The sequence below is a fragment of the Schistocerca serialis genome, chromosome 8 (genome assembly GCF_023864345.2).
Source record: "Schistocerca serialis cubense isolate TAMUIC-IGC-003099 chromosome 8, iqSchSeri2.2, whole genome shotgun sequence".
Taxonomy (NCBI): domain Eukaryota; kingdom Metazoa; phylum Arthropoda; class Insecta; order Orthoptera; family Acrididae; genus Schistocerca; species Schistocerca serialis.
The window spans coordinates 440965811-440989744 of NC_064645.1; the positions used below are offsets into that span (position 1 = coordinate 440965811).

The window sequence follows — 23934 nt, forward strand, 5'->3', positions numbered from 1 at the left end:
AAGGTTGGTTTTTGTGCATATTTACTTTTGTTACTGGCATGGTCCTACTTAGGTGCCCAGTCAGGATTTCTATAAATTCGTTCCATTTATTGTTTACCCCATTGGTAGTAACAACTGATTCCCATTATTCCTGACTTAAACTAAGTCTTAGCTTGGCAATGTTGTTTGCAGATAGTATTCGCTTGTGCTCATACATTTTTCTTGGTTTAAACTTGGTATTACATTTTAGTACTAGTGTTTGGACTAAATGATCTGAAAGGTGACCATTTATGATGTCTGCTGAGATGATATGGTCATAATTTGTAATGATATGATAAGTTGATATGGGTGTGTTAGACATTCTAGTGGGTACTAGTCCAAGAATGTCTTTAGCCCCATAGGAGAGGATCCAATCTGCAAAACGCTTGCTTTCCTGGTTGTCGAGTAAGGTGTTTATGTTAAGATCTCCAAGTATGATAACATTTACATTTCTGCAACCTCACATTGATTTACTTAGAACTCCGTCAAGTGATTCCAGGAAAGCGTTAAAAGTTTCTACTCGGGGATCTATATATACACCTATAACAATGAACGAAACCGTACAAAATGTGAGTTTAAGAGCTGTAATTTCGAAATCTTTGTCAGCATTGAATTTTTTTGTCCATGACACTTTTTCTGTGGCTGTTATTAACTTACATTTTCTCACGTAAATGGCGACACCACCACCTTTATTTTGTGTTCTACAGTAGAATATTGCTAGGTTATAGTCTTCTAATTTGAAATGATGAATGTTGTCTACTGTTTTTTGGTGGTCTGTGACTATTACTACATGAGGAGCTAGCTCTGTGATGAATGATTCAAATGCATCTATTTTGTTTCCTAAACCCTGTACGTTATAATGTAGAAATGATAAATTGCACTCGTTTGAACTGAGGTCTGCTTGAGGCATATGTGGGTCACACACACTTGCATCTGGTGTTGCACTGGTGGAAAGTTTTATTGTCCTAAAAAAAAGTCCCTTTTGTCCTGCTGATGTATTGTATCACTGACCTGGTATTTTGTGGTTGATTCATCTGTGAATCCGTGATTTTTGTCCTTCAGAGGGATGGCCACTGTAGCATAGCACTCCGCATTCAGAGTGGCATATGTGTATGATGTGGCTTGCTGAGGTTGAAAGAATAAGTTTGGAATACAATGATGTTTTTGTGCATTTTTACCACCCTGCTGGCCCAAGAACATCATTCAAGAAATCTACTAGTGACAAAGTTTGATACCAATGAAAAATGTTTTAAGGAAACTTTCAGTGCTTGAACTTACCACAGCAACTGGGAGGTCTTACTCTATATCACAGAAGCTGTCTGAAGAAATAAGTGTTCTTAACATTCACCACCATGTTTAGCAACGGTCGAATCTCGAAGGATGTTAATTGAAAATATTTATTTATTTTAAGTATGTCCAAATTATATAAATGTTCATTTCAGTGATGTTTCCACTTTTTGTGGATAATCCAGTACCTTACTTCAATAATAAATTGAGTATATCCCGCCAGCCGGAGTGGCCGTGCGGTTCTAGGCGCTACAGTCTGGAGCCGAGCGACCGCTACGGCCGCAGGTTCGAATCCTGCCTCTGGCATGGATGTGTGTGATGTCCTTAGGTTAGTTAGGTTTAAGTAGTTCTAAGTTCTAGGGGACTGATGACCTCAGATGTTAAGTCTCATAGTGCTCAGAGCCATTTGAACCATTTTTCAGTATATCCCGCCAATATCACACATGAATAGGCAACAGCTATAAGATCAGTTGTCGAGTAATGTGAATTATCTCCTCATTTTCAAAAATTCATATCTTTGTTCACAGTCAGATATCAGTGTTGAAATTTTTACAGTACATTGCCCTCGTATAGGTGTACAAACTGTGCAAAAATCATATTTTTATATTCAGTCCCACCGTAGATAATTAACCCCAAATTTTACAAAAAATGAAAATTTTCAAATTTCAAAAATTTATAAAAAGTTAAGGAAACATTTGTAAGTGTTCTTGCTCTATATGAGGCTAATAGTATATGATATCTAACTATAGGAAAAAATAGACTCTCATAAATCACTCCTTGTTTGTTATTTATGGGCTTAAAAAACGGATTTTTGAAAATTGGGATACCAAACTTTAGAGGTCATTTTGACTGGTTATTTTGAATTTAGGGTATTTTGTGTAATGGACAATGTTGTAGAGGACACTTTTCCAAAAACAATCATGTCAATTGCAATGTTGTAACTTAACACAGTGCAGAGATATTCATATTTTTTGCTGACGTCTCTTAACTGAAACATCGTCGCCCGCTTACAAACGAAAATGGCCGTCATTCAGTAAAGGTGAAAGATAAAATTAAAAAAAAAAAAAAACTATTTTGAACTTCTCAATTATAGGGTAGACACATATAAAAAAATATTTAAAAATGGTCAAGCAACTAACTTAATTTTTATTGGACCACTTCATTTGAATTGACCCTTACACCTTTCCTTCTCATAATATTGTTACAGTCCATTCTGGATTTTCAATTGTTCGATTTTTACTTTTTCAAGAATTTTCGATAAAGCTGTCGGAAGTGACATTGAGCGGTAGTTGATTAGCATCAGACCTATCCCCTTATTTATGCAACAATGGCAGATTTGACTCTGTCCGGATAACTTGCATGTTTCAGTGAGCTACAACATATGTGGCTGACAGTCCTACTTATCCGTTGGGAACAAGTTTCTAGTACTCTATTGGAAAGTCCATCAATTCGATGCGAGCTTTTACTTTTGAGTGAATTTCAGTTTTATCTAACTGCAAAGGTATTGCCTCTTCCATATAAAGCATTGCATTTTCTAATGAGTATCTGGACTGTATTGTCTCTGCAACAGTTAAAAAAATGATTATTAAAAATATTTTCTACTACTGACTTTTTGTTAACCAACTTTTCATTGAGTTTGATAGAAAAGTCTTCCTGTGCTCTCAGGTGGCCTGTTTCGCTTTTAACACTCTTCCAGATTGTTTTAGTTTTGTTATCAGAGATGCTAATCTCAGGCATAATGCACATTATATTTCACTGTTTCCTTGGGGAAGCTGTTTTCAAATATACTCACAAAGGTATCACCCCCCGTCCCCCCATAACCATTTATCACAGCAACAACATAGAACCCCAGAACTAACATTCCTACAGCACCTTAAGCACTTCTCGCTAATGGTTGTTTACAATCTCTTTATAAAATTTACCTAGACAATAATAGTAATATTCTGTTAACTACAAATCACAAGAGTCACTAAGGTTATGTGAAACACTAATATATGTGTATCGTATCATAATGCTTTTAAAATGATGTTAAAACTCAAAACTCATATGCCCAAAAAATTAGGCCTAAGATCACGTATCCGCAATACAGGCTTTTGAAAAGAAATGAACGGTTGAACGTAAAACTTTTAATTTCCCGAGTAGATACTGCACTACTAAGAGTATGTGTAAAGAAAACAACCTGAATTATTTGCTTAATACATAAACAAACATCTTAAATTTGTATGAAAACCTACGTCTAAAGCATGTGGAAACCGGCTCCTAGGATATTTATTAATTTATCTTTTCCCCCCAAGAAATATATCGAAACAGGTGAAATCTCAAGTAGATGACGGAATAGGCTCTAATTAATTTCCTTAAGGTGTAATATTAACATAGTTGACATTTTTTAAAGAATTAACTACTTACCTTCATGAGCTCAGTATTAAAGTGTGTGCGGTCTGTACCAGAGCCGAAATAACAGTCCTATCCTCCTTATTGTATTCCTCCATCAAATGCACTAATACCCACTTAGTTTTATTCTTGATCACTTGACAAATGTTACCTGAATACACACCAACATGATCATTCCCCCCTTCCCTCCCCCCCCCCCCCCCCCAAAATCCCATCAAACCTATACTAGAACCACCCCTCTTAACTTGTTTTTTTGAAACTGAGACCTGTTGATTTCCACTACCACTGCTCTCTCCTCTCCCTTACCCCCCTCAACTGGCCACTATACTTAATGATTTCACAGCACACTTCTCTGCAAAATGAAAACCACACAGTGATCACTTGCTCCAGTCGTATGTGCACAGAAATCAATGGAAGACTGGGAACAAAACTAATAAATAACTGGAACAGTCTCTCTGCTGCAACTTAGAATTTTCAAACTATGTACCGCTACGTATGGATCATCACATATAAAGGTCCCTGGTCCAAGAAGTGGGAAGTTTTGGTGAACATATATTGATGACAACATGGGAACAAACATATTTTGCAATCAAAGCAAAAAGCTGCAAAAACGACTGTGCACAACATATCATCCCCCACTCCAACCAGCAATGAATGATCCATGAACTTTTCCATCATCTCCACTGCTAATTAAAAAAAAAAAAAACAAAAAACAAAAAAAGACCACTATTAAGTTTCCGGCGTTAATAAGCTCGTGGCACTAATAATACCTAACATAAACACGAATGCATAACCCCCAATACACAGAATCAAAGTAACTCACTATGGAATGGGCACACAATGTTTCAGTGAAATGTCTCGCAGTGAGCTAACAATGTCTAAAGACTCATTAACATATGTAACAGACAACTTTGAAACAGAGATACCTAACACAAGGGTGCACCACCAATTACCTTATTACAACATGCCATCTACAAACATGACCCTTCTAAAAAAATCTGCACCAACGTGATGTCCCACAACACATATATGTCATGGGTCAAAGCAGGCGGGTGGTATTGGACACTTTGGTTGACCAGAAAACTTTTATCCTTCGTAAATTACATATAGCGATGGGCAGTTTACGAAACTGGACAAATGCCACACCAGACTATGACAAAAATTAATTACATTCTGTTTCATGGCAGCCAGTGCAGTTTTCCCATGTGGCACATGGGTTAGTACCATGTAGCCAAAGGGCGGAGTAGGGAGAGTAAAGTCGTTCAAACATCTGGACATAATATTGCAAAGCGATATGAGGTGGAATGAGTATGTGTTTGAACTGTGATAGAGAAGGTTTATTGGGAGAATTTCTTAGGGGAGAGTGGTTCACCTGTAAAAGTGTCTGCATGTGGGACGCTGGTGCGACCTATTCTTGAGTACTTCTCAAGTGCTTGGGATACGTACCAGGTTGGATTGAAGGAAGACATCGAAGCAATTCAGAGGTGGGCCGTCAGATTTGTTACGGGTACGTTCGAACAACACATAAGTGTTGTGGAGATGCTTCGGGAACTCACATGGCAATCTCTGGAGGGAAGGGGATGTTCTTTCCTATACACACTGTTGTTGTGATCTTCAGTCCTGAGACTGGTTTGATGTAGCTCTCCATGCTACTCTATCCTGTGCAAGCTTCTTCATCTCCCAGTACCTACTGCAACCTACATCCTTCTGAATCTGTTTAGTGTATTCATATCTTGGTCTCCCTCTATGGTTTTTACCATCTGTGCTTGCCTCCAATACTAAATTTGTGATCCCTTGATGCCTCAGAACATGTCCTACCAACAGATCCCTTCTTCTAGGCAAGTTGTGCCACAAACTTCACTTCTCCCCAATCCTATTGAATACCTGCTCATTAGTTATATGATCTACCCATCTAATCTTTAGCATTCTTCTGTAGCACCACATTTCGAAAGCTTCTATTCTCTTCTTGTCCAAATTAGTTATCGTCCATGTTTCACTTCCATACATGGCTACGCTCCATACAAATACTTTCATAAACTACTTCCTGACACTTAAATCTATACTTGATGTTAACAAATTCCTCTTCTTCAGAAACGCTTTCCTTGCCATTGCCAGTCTACATTTTATATCGTCTCTACTTCGACCATCATCAATTATTTTGCTCCCCAAATAGCAAAACTCATTTACTACTTTAAGTGTCTCATTTCCTAATCTAATTCCCTCAGCATCACCTGACTTGATTCGACTACATTCCATTATCCTCGTTTTGCTTTTGTTGATGTTCATCTTATATCCTCCCTTCAAGACACTATCCATTCTGTTCAACTGCTCTTTCAGGTCCTTTGCTGTCTCTGACAGAACTACAATCTCATCGGCGAACCTCAAAGTTTTTATTTCTTCTCCATGGATTTTAATACCTACTCCGAATTTTCTTTTGTTTCCTTCACTGCTTGCTCAATATACAGATTGAATGACATCGGGGAGAGGCTACAACCCCGTCTCACTCCCTTCCCAACCACTGCTTCCCTTTCAAGTCCCTCAACTCTTACAACTGCCGTCTGGTTTCTGTACAAATTGTAAATAGCCTTTCGCTCCTTGTATTTTACCCCTGCCACCTTCAGAATTTGAAATAGTATTCCACTCAACATTATCAAAAGCTTTCTCTAAGTCTACAAATGCTAGAAACATAGGTTTGCCTTTCCTTAATCTAGCTCCTAAGATAAGTCGTAGAGTCAGTATTGCCTCACATGTTCCAATATTTCTACGGAATCCAAACTGATCTTCCCAAAGGTCGACTTCTACCAGTTTTTTCATTTGTCTGTAAATAATTTGCGTTAGTATTTTGCATCCGTGACTTATTAAACTGATTGTTCGGTAATTTTCACATCTGTCAACACCTGCTCTCTTTGGGATTCTAATTATTATATTCTCCTTAAGTCTGAGGGTGTTTTGCCTGTCTCATTCATCTTGCTGACCAGATGGTAGAGTTTTGTCAGGACTGGCTCTCCCAAGGCCATCAGTAGTTCTAATGGAATGTTGTCTACTCCCAGGGCCTTGTTTCGACTTAGGTCTTTCAGTGCTCTGTCAAACTCTTCACGCAGAATCATATCTCCCATTTCATCTTCATTTACATCCTCTTCCATTTCCATATATTGTCCTCAAGTACGTCGCCCTTGTATAGACCCTCTATATACTCCCTCCACCTTTCTGCTTTCCTTTCTTTGCTTAGAACTGGGTTTCTATCCGAGCTCTTGATATTCGTACAAGTGGTTCTCTTTTCTCCAAAGGTCTCTTTAATTTTCCTGTAGGCAGTATCTATCTTACCCATAGTGATATAAGCCTCTACATTCTTACATTTGTCCTCTAGCCATCCCTGCTTAGTTATTTTTCACTTCCTATCGATTCCATTTATGAGACGTTTGTATTCCTTTTTGCCTGCTTCATTTACTGCATTTTTATATTTTCTCCTTTCATCAATTAAATTCAATATTTCTTCTGTTACCCAAGGATTTCTACTAGCCCTAGTCTTTTTACCTACTTGATCCTCTGCTGCCTTCACTACTATACACACTATTGAGAAAATTTAGAAAACTGGCATTTAGAGGTGACTACCGAACGGTTCTACTTCCGCCAATGTACGTTGCGCATAAGGACCATGAAGATAAGATATGAAAAATTAGGGCTCATACGGAGGCATAATTACCGAACTATCAGCTTAATAAGTCACAGCTGCAAAATACTAACACGAATTCTTTACAGACGAATGGAAAAACTAGTAGAAGCTAACATCGGGGAAGATCAGTTTGGATTCCGTAGAAACACTGGAACACGTGAGGCAATACTGACCTTACGACTTATCTTAGAAGAAAGATTAAGGAAAGGCAAACCTACGTTTCTAGCATTTGTAGACTTAGAGAAAGCTTTTGACAATGTTGACTGGAATACTCTCTTTCAAATTCTAAAGGTGGCAGGGGTAAAATACAGGGAGCGAAAGGCTATTTACAATTTGTACAGAAACCAGATGGCAGTTATAAGAGTCGAGGGACATGAAAGGGAAGCAGTGGTTGGGAAGGGAGCAAGACAGGGTTGTAGCCTGTCCCCGATGTTGTTCAATCTGTATATTGAGCAAGCAGTAAAGGAAACAAAAGAAAAATTCGGAGTAGGTATTAAAATTCATGGAGAAGAAATAAAAACTTTGAGGTTCGCCGATGACATTGTAATTCTGTCAGAGACAGCAAAGGACTTGGAAGAGCAGTTGAATGGAATGTACAGTGTCTTGAATGGAGGATATAAGATGAACATCAACAAAAGTAAAACAAGGATAATGGAATGTAGTCTAATTAAGTCGGGTGATGCTGAGGGAATTAGATTAGGAAATGAGACACTTAAAGTAGTAAAGGAGTTTTGCTATTTGGGGAGCAAAATAACTGATGATGGTCGAAGTAGAGAGGATATAAAATGTAGGCTGGCAATGGCAAGGGAAGCGTTTCTGAAGAAGAGAAATTTGTTAACATCCAGTATTGATTTAAGTGTCAGGAAGTCATTTCTGAAAGTATTCGTATGAAGTGTAGCCATGTATGGAAGTGAAACATGGACGATAAATAGTTTGGACAAGAAGAGAATAGAAGCTTTCGAAATGTGGTGCTACAGAAGAATGTTGAAGATTAGGTGGGTAGATCAAGTAACTAATGAGGAAGAATTGAATAGGATTGGGGAGAAGAGAGGTTTGTGGCACAACTTGACCAGAAGAAGGGATCGGTTGGTAGGACATGTTCTGAGGCATCAAGGGATCACCAATTCAGTATTGGAGGGCAGCGTGGAGGGTAAAAATCGTAGGGGGAGACCAAGAGATGAATACACTAAGCAGATTCAGAAGGATGTAGGTTGCAGTAGGTACTGGGAGATGAAAAAGCTTGCACAGGATAGAGTAGCATGGAGAGCTGCATCAAACCAGTCTCAGGACTGAAGACCACAACAACAACAACAACAACAACAACGGAGGCATATAGACAGTCATTTTTCTCTCACTATTTTTGCAAGTGGAACAGAAAGAGAAACGACAAGTAGTGGTATAGGGTACCCTGCACCACACATCGTACACGGTGGCTTGCGGAGTACCTATGCAGATTAGGATACTTTTAAGCGTAGAATGAGCGGCAATGTATTTTGGGGGTCAAAATTTAAATGTTATTCACAGGTTACTTAAAGGCTTCTTAAAATTTTACTTTCTTAGCTTTTGTAGTTACAACTACTGTCTTTTTGAATGAACTGTACGTTTTGTCCTTATCTGGACACCCAGATGTTATACGATTGCCTCTTCTCATTGCTATGAAAAACATTGTCTGCCCACTGCTCTCGGACTGTTTACAATGAGCTGCTGACAAATTAAGGCCTGACTTGTATACTGAGCTGGAAGTTTTATGAAGGAAAAAGCGAAGTACATCAATTGAACATTTATTGCTTTGTACTGATAGTTGATAAAATTTTGCTATGTATAATCCCCTCTTTTCCCCCACCAAAAAGTTTCAAATGCCATTTTCTAGAGCTAGTATTTCTTTGAAATGTATGTCATTAGAAACTAATTCTGTGAGAGATTGCAAAAATTCCCCCTAAAAATGTTTCTCAGTAGCTTTCTAAGTGAATCTTGTGCATAATGGAAAGAACTAAATTAACACTAACTGTCAATAAAAAATTCAGAGGCGGATATAAATTTTTATTAAATAGTGTTAGTAAATTGGTTGACAGGCCAAGTTGAAGGAAATTACCAATAATTCATAGCCTTAAAAAATATACTGGGAAGCAATTATTTGCAACGTAATGCTGAGGAATTCATTCTGAACAGTTCCAAAATTGTCATGTAAACCATTATATTTTCATATATTTGCCAACTGTACATGTTCCACAAAATTATGAACTTAGGTTATGTATTTTTTATCATCTAGTTGAGAATGACAAAAAAGATGGAAGGGGTGGGAAAAGTATTTGTTTACATTCGTTTATGACTGATAAGCTTACCGAGTGTTGTGGGAAAGCGGGGGGGGGGGGGGGGGAGTACGTGGTGCATGCATGGTAGAGAGAGAAAGAGGAAGTTAAAATGTTTCAGTGAAGTCTTTTGTTTCAGCATAAATGTTACATAGTGGCAACGTGTGATCGGGACTTGAAAAAGAGGATACGAAAGATTCCTGGCGTTCCCATTATGTATGTCGCCCAGCACAGGTGAGTGTATTGTAGTTTCATAATTGTACTGAAATAATAGTTCATATTTCTCAGTAATACATAACTTTTGCAGCCATGAGAATCGTGCTTCCAAAGATCAGATGTCTTTCGGTTATTGTTGATTGTTTATTTTGATTAAGACTATTAGATGAGTCAGAGAATATGAATTTAAAATAAAACCACACGGGTCTGAGACATTCTGCTTGCTACAGATATTTCTTGCAGGAGTTCCTGTATAATTTTGACAGTTCATTTTATCTTGTCATCTCATGTAGATTTCTTCTGGAATGCTAATATATTTATTATAAAATTATCAGTTTTTTTCCTTCAGGATAAAATTCAAACGTCAGTTGCAAATCTTACCATGCTTTACCACTTTTGACAGATTAATTTGTCTTCTTCAGAAGCCTACAAAATTTGGAATATTATAAACCTTTAGACCTTGGCTATACATTTATGTGGAGTATAAGACTTACTTACTTACTTACTTAGTATTGGTTTAGCAGACGTCAATATCTTCTTCCGAGAATAAAAATACCATGATATGTACAGAAATGTATGTATTGTAAGTGTTTATTTTAAACACTGATTTGCAATTTACAGTAACTGAATCACATCTTTGTATCTGTAGTACTAACAGCAAGGAACATACATAAAAGCATGTAAAAACAAAAATATAACCAAGGTATATAAAGAAGTATAATGTAGTACATTTGGAAAAACGTGACACACAATTCTAATATGTGAAAGGAAAGTTCTGGTTGAGAATTAAGAGTAATTTAGGAATAAAGGAGACTACTCCTCAAAAGGCAGAAGTGCTGTGTCATCAATAGATACACAAACAAAAGGTACAGAGATTGACTGGATTTCAGAATGCACTTCTTTTTCAAGCTTGTAGAAAAAATGTGCACCCGCGCGCGCGCGCACACACACACACACACACACACACACACACACACACACACACAGTCTCTCTACATTGTGCTCAGTCAACTACCGGCTCTTTCCTGACCCACAGTGAGCGAGAAGTGTTATGCTGTTATCAGGAGTCACTTGGTCCGTGGAGTTGTGTGCGCGACTGTCGTAACGGACATGGCCGGTACTACAGAGTGTAACAAAGTCGGGACAGCTATTATGGAGTGTGTCATAAAGGCGAGAGGGAAGAAATATAAGAGAGAAACAAACAAACAATGGAGGCGAGTTAAATAAAGGAGGCAATATCGAAGTATTATATTGAGGTATAAAGAGACGACTCACTGAAAGGCAGAAGCACAGATTGCCGACAGATACACAAGCAAAAGGTAAAGAGCTTTGCTTGGCTAGCTTCTGGGGTGAGAGAGGTGGGAGGCAAGGAGGGGATAGAAAGGACAGATAACATTAGGTTTGGATGGAAGAAAGCCAATACGCTGGGTATGGAAAGTTCAGTTGAGAATTACGAATTATTTAGGAATGAAGGAGACGACTCACCGAAAGGCAGATCGCTACATCATAGATAGGTACACAAACAAAAGGTTGAGATATTGGCTAGCTTTCGGAATGCACTTCTAGCATCTCTGTGTCCCCACATCAGCTAGGTGGTTGCTGTTATCTCATGTCCTAGTCTATGAAATCACATGCCCAACCATCTGCCACCTGCACCACTAGCTAGCCCACAGAAGGCTTCCCCCTCTCCTCCAAGCCACTAGAAGCTTCCCCCCAACCCCCTTCCTGCCTTCCGCCTCTCTCCATCGCTTATCCCACCCAGTCCCACCTCACCCCAGTTACTCACCACAGCCCAGTAAAGAGCTGGTGGTTAACTGAGCACACTGTAATGAGACATGTGTCACACTGCACTCGTTTTTCCTCAAGCTTGAAGAAAGAAGTCCATTCTGAAAGCTACTCAACCTCTCTACCTTTTGTTAGTATCCCTATCGACAATACAGTGTTTCTGCCTGTCACCAAGCGAGGTGGTGCAGTGGTTAACACATTGGACTCACATTCGGGAGTACTACGGTTCAAACCCACCTTCGGCCATCTTGATTTAGGTTTTATGTGATTTCCGTAAATCGTTTCAGGCAAATGCCAGGATGGTTCCTTTGAAGGGGCATGGCCGATTTCCTTCCCTAATCCGAGCTAGTTTTCCATCTCTAATGACCTCATTGTCGACAGGATGTTAAACATTAATCTCCTCCTCCTGTCTGTCGGTGAGTCGTCTCCTTTATTCCTAAATAATTAATAATTTATGAAAGGAATAGGCTAGTTTTCACATTTTATAAGAGAAGACATGCAATCAAAATAGTGTATGTTTTGTAATGCTAACTGGTCATTCACCAAATCTTTTGAATTTAGGTGACAATGTTTGTTGTTGTTGTGGTCTTCAGTCCTTAGACTGGTTTGATGCAGCTCTCCATGCTACTCTATCCTGTGCAAGCTTCTTCATCTCCCAGTACCTACTGCAGCCTACATCCTTCTGAATCTGCTTGGTGTATTCATCTCTTGGTCTCCCTCTACAATTTTTACCCTCCATGCTGCCCTCCAATACTAAATTGGTGATGCCTTGATGCCTCAGAACATGTCTTACCAACCGATCCCTTTTTCTAGTCAAGTTGTGCCACAAATTTCACTTTTCTCCAATTCCATTCAATACCTCCTCATTAGTTATGTGATCTACCCATCTAATCTTCAGCATTCTTCTGTAGCACCACATTTCGAAAGCTTCTATTCTCTTCTTGTCTAAACTATTTATCGTCGATGTTTCACTTCCATACATGGCTACGCTCCATACAAATACTTTCAGAAACTACTTCCTGACACTTAAATCTATACTCAATGTTAACAAATTCCTCTTCTTCAGAAACGCTTTCCTTGCCATTACCAGTCTACATTTTATATCGTCTCTACTTCGACCATCATCAGTTATTTTGCTCCCCAAATAGCAAAACTCATTTACTACTTTAAGTGTCTCATTTCCTAATCTAATTCCCTCAGCATCACCCGACTTGATTCGACTACATTCCATTATCCTTGTTTTGCTTTTGTTGATGTTCATCTTATATCCTCCCTTCAAGACACTATTCATTCCGTTCAACTGCTCTTCCAAGTCCTTTGCTGTCTATGACAAAATTACAATGTCATTGGCGAACCTCAAAGTTTTTATTTCTTCTCCATGGATTTTTATTCCTACTTTGAATTTTTCTTTTGTTTCCTTCACTGCTTGCTCAATATGCAGATTGAATGACATCGGGGAGAGGCTACAACCCCGTCTCACTCCCTTCCCAACCACTGCTTCCCTTTCATGTCCCTCGACTCTTATAACTGCCATCTGGTTCCTGTACAAATTGTAAATAGGCTTTCGCTCCCTGTATTTTACCCCTGCCACCTTCAGAATTAGAAAGTGAGTATTCCAGTCAACATTGTCAAAAGCTTTCTCTAGGTCTACAAATGCTAGGAACATAGGTTTGCTTTTCCTTAATCTAGCTTCTAAGATAAGTCGTAGGGTCAGTATTGTCTCACGTGTTCCAGTATTTCTACGGAATCCAAACTGATCTTCCCCGAGGTCGGCTTCTACTAGTTTTTCCATTCGTCTGTAAAGAATTCACGTTAGTATTTTGCAGCTGTGACTTATTAAACTGATAGTTCGGTAATTTTCACATCTGTCAACACCTGCTTTCTTTGGAATTGGAATTATTACATTCTTCTTGAAGTCTGAGGGTATTTCACCTGTCTCATACATCCTGCTGACCAGATGGTAGAGTTTTGTCAGGACTGGCTCTCCCAAGGCTGTCAGTAGTTCTAAGGGAATGTTGTCTACTCCCGTGGCCTTGTTTCGACTCAGGGCTTTCAGTGCTCTGTCAAACTCTTCACACAGTATGGTATCTCCCATTTCATCTTCATCTACATCCTCTTCCATTTCCATAATATTGTCCTCAAGTACATCACCCTTGTATAGACCCTCTATATACTCCTCCCACCTTTTTGCTTTCCCTTCTTTGTTTAGAACTGGGTTTCCATCTGAGCTCTTGATTTTCATACAAGTGGTTCTCTTTTCTCCAAAGGCCTCTTTAATTTTCCTGTAGGCAGTATCTATCTTACTCCCAGTGAGATCAGCCTCAATGTTTATGTATTTAAAATTCTTCTAAAAAGTTCACTTTTTATATACAAGGTGTAAAGATTTATAATATCCCTAATTTTGTCAGCTTCTGAAAAGATAACAAACTAATTTGTCAAAACTGGTAAAGCATTATAAAATTTATTTGCAACTGATAATAATATAATTGTCTTTGTGCCTTCATATTTTGTTTCTGTTCTTACCTCTTGCTTAAATGAAATTTTTGTCAAAGCTAACTGCTCACTGTAATAATTGTTTTGTATATCTTACCTAATGTGATGACAGCAGGCAGAAATTTAAAGATTTATGCTTTGTTACTGGCCTCCTCCTACAATAAAAATTAATCACTGAATTACTTACAGTTTTTATTTCTGTGGATGCAATATTTCATTTCTGATTTATAGTGCTGAAGTAACAGGTGATAGAGTGACAGATAAAAATAAGTTGGAGAAGTTTAGTTTTTAATGAAGGTAATTTTTATACATGTATTTAGCCAGGATGATAATGAAATACTAACATGTTTGTATAATTTTACTAAAGGTGAAAGCACTTATTGATGTGTCAGGGCTGGGTGATAAAAGTGATGAACACTATATTTAATCATAAATAAATAAGGTAATGCTTACAAGGTGAAAGGGACTGCTTATATTGTTTCAGTATAGCATTAGCAGTAACTTTCTTGACTTAGTGACTTATTTCCTGTTGGACCGTAGGGCAGCATCTGATTCTGTTGGCAGCCAAACATTTCACTTCACTCCATGTTTTACCAGCTTTCAGAGCGTCTTCTTCCACTGTTCTTTTCCATGTCTTTTTCGGGTGGCCACGTCTACATTTCCATTGTGAGTTCCAGTCCAGTGTTGCCTTTTCAACAGCTCTTTGTTTGCGTATTGTGTGACCAATCCACCTCCATTTTCTTTCCTTTATTTGTTCATGGATTGGTTGCTGGTTTGTCATCTCCCACAATTCGTCATTTGATATAACATCTGCCCACCTCACATTTATAATTTGCCAAAGATACCGGTTTATGAAGACTTGCAGCTGGTTTACAGTCATGTTTGTTACCTTCCATGTTTCGCAACTATACAGGAGGGCTGATGTCACATTGCTATTGAACAAACACAGCTTGATTAGTCTCGAGATGTTCTTTTCCACAAGACAGGGTACAGTTGTACAAAGGCTCCATTTGCCTTCCGTATCCGACTCTACATCCTCCTCGGCCCCTCCATCTTTACAGGTGGTACTTTCTAGATATACAAATGAGTCTACCACATATTGTTAGCTTCACTTGTTTTTCAGATCGCGTTTTCATTTCCTTACTTTTCTGAACATTTATATTATGTCCTGCAATTTCTGCTTCCTCTTTCAGTCTTTCCAGCTTTTCATCCATGTCACACAATCTTTGCTAGAGCAGACAGATATTGTCAGCAAAGTCAAGGTCTTCAAGCCTGTCTTAAAATTCCCCACTGAATACCTCTTCTCCTACCATCAACAACTCTTTTCATTACGCTGTACAGTACATACAAGAACAAGGTAGGTGACAGAATACATCCCTGCCTCACCCTAGCATTTGTTTGGATAGTTTCAGTAAGTTTCCCATTGTGTAGCACCCTACATTCATATCCATCATACATGGCTTTAATAATATTAATTATCTTTGATGGTATTCCATATTCTTCCAAGGTATGCCACATAACTCTCCTATTAAGAGAGTCAAATACCTTTTCAAAATCAATAAATGTAAGGTAGAGTGTGTCCTGCCAGTCTGCACTCTGTTCAAGTATTATACACAGTGTGTTGATGAGATCGACACAGCTTTTGTGCGCTCTAAACCCAGCTTGCTTTTTTCTCAGTCGTGTCTCGACTGAGTCCTTGAAACAATTTAGCATCAGTCAACTGAGTACTTTACTTGGTACAGATACGAGGGTGATGCCTCGCTAGTTATTACAGTTGGTAGTATCCCCTTTCTTTGGCAAATTAATAATCAGCCCTTCTTTCCGATCCTCTCTCTTCTGACCACATCTTCTCAAACAATAGATGCAGTAGACTTATGGTGGTGTCAGTGTCTGCTTTTAGCACCTCAGATGCAATATTATCCATTCCTGGAGCCTGCCCGTTCCTTATCTGTTTGAGAGCTATTTTAATTCCAGTCTTAGTTGGTGTGTTTACATTGATTCTGTCACTGGCATCTGAAAAATTCCAATGCCTCTCCCTCTCTTCAGGTTACTCTCTGTTTAAGACTTCAAAAAAATGTTCTTTCCATCTTTTAAGTTGTCGTCAACAGTCGACCCTCCTTGCTTTTCACAGGTCTGTTCATGTTGGACAACACTGTAGTGATGCGGTACAGTTCTTTTGCATCACCCCTTGCTGCGGCTGTCTCTGCTCTGAGCTTGCTCATCCATCCCCTTTCTCCTGTCATTCCTCACACTTCTCTTGATCTGAGAGTCAATAGGTGCATACTCAACTTGCATTCGAGTTTTCTGCTGTCTTGTTTTACTCATATTTAATTTTTCCTTAATCTCCTTCGTACAGCTGTTCAAATTCCATGAACGCTCAGACATCCAATCTTTCTTGAAATGGTTTTTAAAGCCAAGGATCTGTTTGCTCACATTGCAATAGAAGTCCTTAATCTGAGTTCATGTATCATCAACACTATTTTCATTATTTTCCTGTGCTTCTTGGAGTGCCTTGTAGCACTCCTTAGCTCAATACAGAAAGCTTCTTGTTTTGCTGTTATTCTAAGTTTTCCCACATCATATTTTTTGTTCCATTGTTCAAAGTTTCTATTTGTAGCTATGATTTTTAGTCTAAAATTTGCAACAATAAGGTGCTGATCATTGCTAACATCAGCTCCACATTTATTTCTCACGTTCATCAGTGACCTAAATTTTTTGCTTCGCACTATATGATCAATTTGGTTTTCTGTTCTGTGATCAGGGGATACCCATGTAACCTATGACAAATCTTGTGTGGGAATAATGTACCTCCAATCACCAAATCGTGACTAGCACAGAAATTTGTAAACATATCTCCATTTTCATTCATTTCTGTGATACCATGGACTCCCTTTACATGCTCTAGGCCTTCAGTGTTCTTTCAAACTTTTGCATTTAGGTCTCCCATAATAATAAAGATGTCCCTCTTACTGGTACTTTTTATGGTGTCACTTAAGGAGAGGTAAAACTCTTTATCCTGTTCAGTAATCTGAGTTTTCTGTAGGAGCATAGCATTGGATAACTGTGACATTTTGAATGTTTCTTTAAAACGTGCTGTCAGTAGTCTTTCTGAAACTGGTTTCCATTCCATAAGGCTCTTTTCCACTCCTTTGGTTAACAAAAGTCCAACTCCATTTCTGTGCTCTGCATCCTCTCCAGCAGGTCCAGAGTATAAAAAGGTGTGTCCATCTTGTGTTTGGATTTATCCAAACTCTAGCCATCTCACCTCACTAAGTCCGAGAATGTCCAACCGGTAACTCGTCATCTCCTTTGTAACCTCTTTCAGTCGGCTGGCTTCTCTCAATGTTCTAATATTCTAGAAACCTATTTTCGTTGTTCATTTCGTGCCAAAGGTCGTCATATTTGAGTCCATCTGGCTGTTGTTTTCTGCTGTTTCTTTAATCATTTGTTTTTGGGAGTGTCAGTGATTGGCCCACAGCCCCCTAGTCTGGTGGTGGGGCTGCCACCTAACAGCCTCCAGACTTGCCCGATTTTCTTTTAAGGGTTTACTCCCCTATGGCACCTGGCTTCCCTACACCTAAGAGTCCCCCCTACCCTTTATTATAATTTGAGATGGCAGAAAAAGGACAGGGTAAGGACAGGCTAGATGAAAACGACCAGTGGGCCGTTGTGGGACACCCTTTGTGTAGCTCCTGCCCCTCAGCCTCCTCCAGGCTTTTAGACTAAAAGCTTACTTGTTTAGCAATCTTTTTATTGTGAGAAAGAGAGAAGAGGGGCTTCTGAGATGACCCTTTTATGTCAATAGACTGTTGTAAAGTATTGCTGGAACAGTAAAGTAAATCGGATGAATTTGCTATGGAAGACTTTTGGTTGAAACTGTTAAGTCTCACCAAACAAGCACACTTTCAGGCTCTTCAAAGATTTTGGTCCTAATGCTGAAGCACTAGGAAAACACACCAATCTCAATTTTGGTAAAGTTGTAGAAGTCGCAGAGATGTAATAGACATGGACACCGTTGAACTGCAAACAGAATGGGAAATGGAAGGCATAACAGAAGTTGATAACATGAAGAAGAGAGTAGATGGTGATCTACAGAAGACTGCGACATCATCTGATCCAAAGTGACACTATAAATAAAGGTCAAAAGATGTGATCACACCATTGTAGGGTGTAATGTCAAGACAAAATGCAGCAAATAGTGCAAAGACACCTGTGAAACAGGACCATTGTATTGTACACCTGACATCTGCGTAAAGTGCTTGTACTCTTACCCTCCCACACATCTGTTAAAATTCACTTAGTGTCTTCATTAGTTTCAAAAGCTTCGAGAGGCGTAAGATATATGAAGGGAAAACTTTTTACTTGTATCCATTTTCTCTTGTTGTTGGCTCCAAGTCTTGCTTTGTAGGGGTACATTCTTGTGGCTGAAATTTTGATTTAAATAATGATGACTAAATAACTGATGAAGATGTGCCTGGAATTTTATTCTTTGTCACATTATTACGTATAACTCCGTCTTTGCAATTTCCACTTAATATTCCAAATTACATTATTAGCGTTGATCATAAAAAAAATGTCTGTCTCCGTCAGAGGCATACCCACTACTACTTATATTCTGCGGTACTCACAATATTCCAAAAATTTTACAAAGCAAAAGAAATTACAAACTTACGTGACAAAAGGAAAATCCTTACCAAAAGACATCACTACTTTATAATATTATGAGAAGGAAAGTTGTGACTCAGCATATAGCAGAGATGCTGAGTCGCAAATAGGTAGAACAAAAAGATTTCGCATTTACAGCTTTCGGCCAGTGTCCTTTGTCACCAGTAGACACGCACACACACGACTGCAGTCTCAAGCAACTGACAACACTGCGAGAGCAGCACCAGTGCATGATGGGAGTGGTGACTGGGTGAGGAAAAGCAGGAGGCTGGGGCAGTGAGGGATAGTATGATGAGGATAGTTCTTCTCCTGCAGGTTGGGCAGCGGGCAAGGGAGAGGGGGGAGGGAAGTAGCGGAATAGGAGAGGAATAGAGACAAATAAAAAATAAAGAAAAAAAGGACCGGATATGGTGGTGGAATGGTGGCTGTGTAATGCTGGAATGGGAGCAGGGAAGGGGCTGAACATGCTGCCAAACATGATATCCTTCATTTCGATGACTACTTCACAGCCTGTGCCATATGGATCTTTCCTGCCAACATGAGCTTTTCTGAATTGGGCATGTGGGAACTTTCCCTGCAATACATCCTACGTTCCCATAACCCTTCTGGCCTCAACCCTCCCCTGTGGGTCCGGCGTAAGAATAGGCCCGAGGTATTCCTGCCTGTCATAAGAGGCGACTAAAAGGAGTCCCTCCCCCTCAAGGGGGTTGTTTGCGTCTGTGTCCGGAGACGGACGGTTTAACGACTTACATTTGTGATCATTTTGGTTTTTCACTTCTTCTGGTTTCTTCCTTCCTTTGTTTGTTTCCTTTGTTTGTCCTTCTCCCTCTCTTACTGTCTTCCTTACTTTTTACCTTGCCTTCTTCTCCTTGCATTCTTGCCCACCCTCCTGTCTCCACCTCGGCGTTTGAGACAGTCTGTCCTTTCTATCCCTTTTTTTCCCTATTCTCCTATTCTCCCTGTGCGTGCCTGAAGGCCGACCCATGTGTTCGCATGCGTAGCCGATGACAGGGTAACACGTAATTCCCTGCCCTGGGTAGACAAGTAAGGCACACACGTACCCCCTGGTAAAGGCCAGGCCCAGGGAGGGGTGATTGCCTGAGCTGACACCTTCCGACCATGCCGATTGGTCCCTCCGTCCTTTTTTCGGGAGGTGTGACCTGAGGTGTAAACATTCACCTAAGGCGGGAGCGCTCTCTGAGAGGGTCCCCACAAGGAAGGAGCGCGCCGTTGGAGACGCTGGAAATCATGGGGAATTCATCCACAATGGATTTCTCTCCTCCTCCTCTCTCGACCTCTGCCCAAAAACTGAAACTTGACCAGCCACCAGTGACAAAAGTACTACCGCCTGCCCCAAAGTTCCTAGTAGTTTCTAGATCTGAGGACGGAAAGGATTATTCATCTGTCAACCCTTTTGTTATTCAGAAGGGCGTAGATGCCATAGCCGGACCTGTCAAGTCTTGTACCAGGATGTGTAAAGGTACCTTGATGTTGGAAACTGAGAGCGCCTTTCAAGCACAAAATCTCCTTCGGGCCACACTCATGTACACGCTCCCTGTCTGGGTGCAGGCTCACCGCACTTTGAATTCATCATGTGGTGTGGTATATACTAGATCACTCGACGGATTGACTGACGAGGTGATTCAGTCTTTCCTCGCTGAGCAGGGCGTGACAGCTGTCCATAGCGTCATGAAAAAGGTCAACAATCACCTTGTACTGACCCGGACACTTTTTTTGACCTTCGATAGTGTTCAGCTGCCGTCGCGCATCAAAGCGGGCTATGAGGTTATCTCTGTTTGCCCCTATGTCCCGACACCTATGCGCTGCTACCAGTGCCAGTGTTTTAATCACACCCGCCAGTCTTGTTCTAATGCGGCTAATTACGTCTTTTGTGGCAGGGACGCTCATGAGGGTGACTGTCCACCTCCGTCTCCTCATTGCGTGAACTGTCAGGGTGACCATGCAGCGTCCTCCCGCGACTGTCCCATCTACAAGGATGAACGCTGTATACAGGAAATTCGGGTCAAAGAGAATGTGTCCACCTCGGCTGCTCGCAAGCTATTTGCTAGTAGGAAGCCCACACTGCTCCCAGCAGGGAAATCAGTACTGTCCTCGTCTCTCCTCGGACTACCAGGGAGGTGTCGACGCAGACATGCGATATGACCTTTGCGCTATGCTCATCCGTTCGGCCAGTACTAAGATCGCCCGGTCAACGTCTCCTCTTCCTCTCGTAACCCATAAGACACAAGCACCTTCAACAGCTTCTGCCAAGACTAAGACCCAGAAGTCAGATGCACGGGCCTTCAAGAAGGAGCCGTCCAGTGAAGACTTCCTACGTACCCCGAATTCCCAGCCATCGACCAGTACTTCGATTAAACGACCTTCCAAGAAGGCTCATAGGAAGCAAAGTTCTCCTTCTCCGCCACGGCGCGTTTCTTCTCCTGCGCCACCCAGTGGTTGCCGACCCAGGCCGTCATCCGTTTCGCCTGGCCGTACCGCTGGTAGCCAAACATCTGGCCTTTCACCAGTGGAGGAAGCTCCCCCTCCCGGCCATCTTAACAAGATGGCCGACGAACCTATTGAACAAATGGACGATGACTCTCTACCTATTGATAGCGGCAGCAGTGCTCGCTCGAAGCCAGGCCCTCAGCGGCCTTCGAGGTGACCCCTTCTTGCTTCTCCTTTTTCTTTTTCTTCTCACGATGGCACTTCTTCATTGGAATATTCGCGGCATTCGCTCCAACCGAGAGGACTTAAAGTTGCTGCTACACTTGCACTGTCCGCTCGTCGTAGCTCTCCAGGAAACGAAGCTACGCCCATGCGATCAAATTGACTTGGCACGCTATGCCTCTGTGCATTTTGACCTACCCCCTGTGGCAGGTATTCCAGCTCATGGAGGGGTTATGTTGCTGGTCCGGGATGATATCTACTACGATCCCATCACATTGCACACCGACCTGCAGGCAGTTGCCATCCAAATTACTCTCCCCACTTTTACATTTTCCATTTGTATCGTTTACACTCCACCGTCGTCTGCTGTTACTAGGGCAGACATGATGCGAATTATTGCTCAGCTACCTGCACCATTTTTGTTGACTGGTGACTTCAATGCCCACCATCCCCTTTGGGGCTCTCCAGTATCCTGCCCGAGAGGCTCCCTGTTAGCAGACCTTTTCAACCACCTCAATCTTGTCTGCCTCAATACTGGCACCCTTACTTTTCTTTCGGACACAACTCACACCTATTCCCAATTAGACCTCTCTATATGTACTACCCAACTTACATGCCGGTTTGAGTGGTACGCCCTTTCTGATACGTATTCGAGCGACCATTTCCCTTTTGTTATCCATCTCCTGCATCATACCCCATCTCCATGCTCAACTAGTTGGAACATCTCCAAAGCAGACTGGGGGCTCTTCTCTTCCAGGGCAACTTTTCAGGATCAAACCTTCGCAAGCTGCGATAGTCAGGTCGCACACCTCACGGAAGTCATTCTCACTGCTGCTGAATATTCCATTCCTCATACTACTTCTTCTCCACATCGCGTACTGGTCCCCTGGTGGACCGCAGCATTTAGAGACTCTTTATGTGTTCGTCGATGTGCTTTACGCACCTTTAAATGCCACCCTACGATGGCGAATTGTATTAATTATAAACGATTACGTGTGCAGTGTCGTCGTGTTATTAAAGAAAGCTAGAAAGCCAGCTGGGCTGCTTTCACAAGCACCTTCAACAGTTTTACTCCTTCTTCTGTTGTCTGGGGTAGCCTGTGCCGGCTATCTGGCACTAGGGTCCACTCACCAGTTTCTGGCTTGACGGTCACGAGTGACGTCCTTGTGGCCCCTGAAGATGTCTCCAATGCCTTCGGCCGATTTTTCGCAGAGGTTTTGAGCTCCCCTCATTATCACCCAGCCTTCCTCCCCCGAAAACAGGCAGAGGAGGCAAGGCCACCTGACTTCCGCTCCTCGAATCATGAAAGTTATAATGCCCCATTCACCATGTGGGAACTCGAAAATGAAAATGCACTTGCCTGGTCATGGTCCTCCGCTCCGGGGCCTGATTCTATTCATATTCAGATGTTGAACCTTTCTCCTGCGGGTAAAGGTTTTCTTCTTCATACTTATAATCGCATCTGAATTGAGGGTCATGTTCCCACTTGCTGACGCGAATCTATTGTTGTCCTGGTTCCTAAGCCGGGGAAGGACAAGCACTTGCCTTCCAGTTATCGACCCATTTCCCTTACAAGCTGTGTTTGTAAGGTGATGGAATGAATGGTTAACTCTCGTTTGGTTTGGCTGCTCGAATCTCAACGCCTACTGACCAATGTACAATGTGGATTTCGTAGGCGCCGAGCTGCTGTTGACCATCTGGTTACCTTGTCGACCTCCATTATGAATAACTTCTTGCGGAAGCACCAGACCGTGGCTGTGTTCTTTGATTTGGAGAAGGCTTATGACACCTGTTGGAGGGCGGGCATTCTCCGCACCATGCATACATGGGGCCTTGGTGGTCACCTCCCTCTTTTTATTTGTGCCTTTTTAATGGATCGACAGTGCAGGGTACGTGTGGGTTCCGTCCTGTCCGACGCCTTTCGCTAGGAGAATGGGGTGGCACAGGGCTCAGTTTTGAGCGTCGCTGTCTTCGCCATAGCGATCAATCCAATAATGGATTGCCTCCCAGCTGATGTATCAGGCTCCCTTTTTGTGGACAATTTTACCATCTATTGCAGCGTCCTACTTCGCCTATATCGGTCAATCGTCCGCTCAAAGCTGGATTATGGGAGCTTTGTATACTCCTCTGCACGGCCTTCTATCTTACGCCGCCTCAACTCTATACAACATCGGGGGTTAAGTCTTGCGATCGGAGCATTCTATACTAGTCCCGCAAGAGTCTTCATGCTGAAGCCGGTGAATTGTCAGTAACCTACCGGCGCGATATAATGCTTTGTCGGTATGCCTGTCGGCTATTGTCAATGCCCGACCACCCGTCTTATCGTTCCTTTTTTGACGACTGTCTCGACCATCAATACGGATTGTATGTATCTGCCCTGCTACCCCCTGGAGTTCGCTTTCATCGCTTCCTTCAGCACCTTGATTT

General features: G+C 41.2%; 1 protein-coding gene across 2 annotated transcripts in view; it reads left to right on the top strand.

Annotated features, from left to right (window-relative positions):
- Positions 1-23934, top strand: part of LOC126416161 (rRNA-processing protein FCF1 homolog) — a 47958-nt gene that overhangs the window by 9953 nt on the left and 14071 nt on the right. For both annotated transcript variants that reach the window (XM_050083722.1, XM_050083721.1), the window contains one exon: positions 9818-9912. In XM_050083722.1, the coding sequence (XP_049939679.1) occupies positions 9818-9912 (95 nt within the window). The remainder of the gene's footprint in view (positions 1-9817; positions 9913-23934) is intronic.